General features: G+C 50.1%; 1 protein-coding gene across 1 annotated transcript; it reads right to left on the minus strand.

The window, feature by feature from the left end:
- Positions 1-1,658: 1,658 nt before the first annotated feature.
- On the minus strand, positions 1,659-2,331 carry LOC124680902 (cystathionine gamma-synthase 1, chloroplastic-like; the record flags this gene model as incomplete). The annotated part of the gene is made up of 2 exons (XM_047215914.1): positions 1,659-1,906; positions 2,009-2,331. Coding segments are annotated over 2 exons (447 nt in total), but the record flags the coding sequence as incomplete, so codon positions are not given.
- Between the last annotated feature and the right edge of the window lie 95 nt (positions 2,332-2,426).

Below are 2,426 nucleotides of genomic sequence, written 5' to 3' on the forward strand. Positions count from 1 at the left end.
CAGCCAGCAGGACGACCGCCGCTTGGGCGGTTGGAGTCATACGGGCGCCCGACCGGGCGCGACGCGAGATTGGCTGAGGACGTCCAGTCCTCGCTTTCCGCCTGCTGCTTCTGGAGGCCTTCAAAGTTCAGCACGTTCTTATAGAACATTGCGAGGGTGACGGGGACCGTCGCAAAATCCATGGAGGCGGCGATGGGGTTGTATGCAGAGCCGAGCCCTGCCAGCATGTAATCGATGATCTCGTCATCGCGAAGAGGAGATCCAGCGGCAGCCATGGCGTCGGCAAGCGCCTTCACCTTCTGCATGTACTCACTGGCCGTTTTGTCGCCCTTCTGGAGCCCTTGGATCTGGCGGCGAAGAGCACGAACGTCGGCTCGATTCTCGGCGGAAAACATGGCGTGGACGGCACTCCAAGCCGCCGCAGCCGAGGTGCAGCCGATGAGTTGGGCTGAGATATCCTCATGCATCGAGCTGAGGAGATGGCCGAGGACCTTCTGGTCCAGCGTCCACCACTGCGCGTAGTCGGGGTTGACGATGTCGCGCGCGTCGGTTCCGGTCCCTTCCTTGATGGTCTTGGATGGAGCCTGTGCCGAGCCGTCGAGGAAGCCATGGAGACGGGCACCGGCGAAGTTGGGAAGAGCGTGAGCCCTCCAGAGCATGAAGTTGTTGCCGTTTAACCGCACGGCGATGGCGGGGAGAACCGGCGAAGCGGCCGTTGCAGATGGCGGCTCGATGACGGGTCCAGCGACCGTCGTGGAGAGACTCCCCATGGTAGACAGCGTGAGGGCAGAGCTAGTCATCGCGGCAGACGCGGGGCGAGGAGGCGCGGCAGCTGCGGCGGATCGTAGAGGCGGCGCGCGGCGGCGGAAGGCGGCGCGGCGGAAGCCCTAATTGGCTCTGATACCAAGTTAAAGAACAAGAGTGTTTAGGGTTTGCGTGGGGCAATGCCTCTCCACGTATCTCTTTATATATAGATCAGTACATAATACATCGTACAAGTATACATGACAGGTATAATACATCTAGACCTACTTTAACATCCCCCACCAAAGGTCCTCCCAGAACCTTATTCATTTACCATTACCAATGTCTTTCCTACAAAATTTGAAAAAAGTATCTTCTTCATTCATTAATCCCTGCTAGAAATGTGACTGGCCTGGTATTCTTCTGCAAGCATACAATATTTTCTTACTGTATTTTTTTCCTCAAAAGATTCTGCCACACAACCTCTTCATTCTCCAACTTTCATAAACATTTAAACTCTAAGTATTGATTATGTGAGCTAGTGAGATTATGTGAACTGAGGTTATGTGCACTGAGATTATGTGCACTCAGGTTGTGTGAACTCTTAGTATGTAGAGATTATTGGAAACTGAATTTTGAATGATTTCCTTCCATTTTTGAATTTTGTAAACTCAATTATTAATTATGATTTGCTTCAGTTTTGAATGATTAATTTTGAATATATGCTGCCTACTAAGTTTTCAGGGCACATCCGAGCTTAAAAGTTTTCGGAGCACATCCAAGAAGTGTGCTGAAAAAAGTTCGGGACACATCCGAGAAATGCCCTAATAGTCCTTCTTGAAAGTTTATCAAGAATCACCCGAAGCATATATTTATGTTATCAGCAAACTTGAGTTTGCCTTCATGAAATAAAAGAATCCGTGTCTGAACTTTAGCGCAAGTCAACTACCTATTAGGCTATTATATCTACAGAAAGGTTTCTACCTAGCTAGTTTTATCAAAGTCGCTACACAATTAATTGTTCATCAAAAAATAGTCCTACATCTTCTCCAGGGCTTGGAGAATGTCATCCCTGAGATCCTCAAACTTCTCAATCCCGAAACTGAACCTCACCAAGTTATCCTTGATCCCATTCTTGGCCTTCTCCTCGTCACTCTGACCCCTGATGAAAACAGAAATTCATGTATGTAAGTCGAAAAATTCTATCATGCACGGTGCATCTGTGAACTGCAAACATAAATAATCCTATAATAACGTGACGTACCAGAAGGACATGACCGCCGGCTGCTGCACGAGGCTCTCGCACCCGCCGAGCGATGTTGCGATGAAGGGTATCTCGAGCGCGTCTATGAACCTCATGACGCCCTGCAGGTCCGACGCCACTTCAAAGCTGACGACGCCGCCAAAACCAGTCATCTGGCTCTCGGCGATGTGGTGCCACGGGCTGCTCTTGAGCCCAGGGTAGTACACATGTTCGATCTTCGGATGGTTCTCGAGCAGGCGCGCTATGCGCAAAGACGTCCGGTTTTGGGTCTCCACGCGCAGCGCCATTGTCTTGAGCCCACGTATGATCATGTAGGCCGCATCCTGCAGTAAGTTGTGGTTGAAGCTGTTAGCTTTGAAGGATAAAGTCCAACTCCAAGCGTGAACGAATTAGAACGTCTATTTGATGTACCACATCA

This window comes from Lolium rigidum, unplaced genomic scaffold, assembly GCF_022539505.1.
Source record: "Lolium rigidum isolate FL_2022 unplaced genomic scaffold, APGP_CSIRO_Lrig_0.1 contig_30451_1, whole genome shotgun sequence".
NCBI lineage: Eukaryota > Viridiplantae > Streptophyta > Magnoliopsida > Poales > Poaceae > Lolium > Lolium rigidum.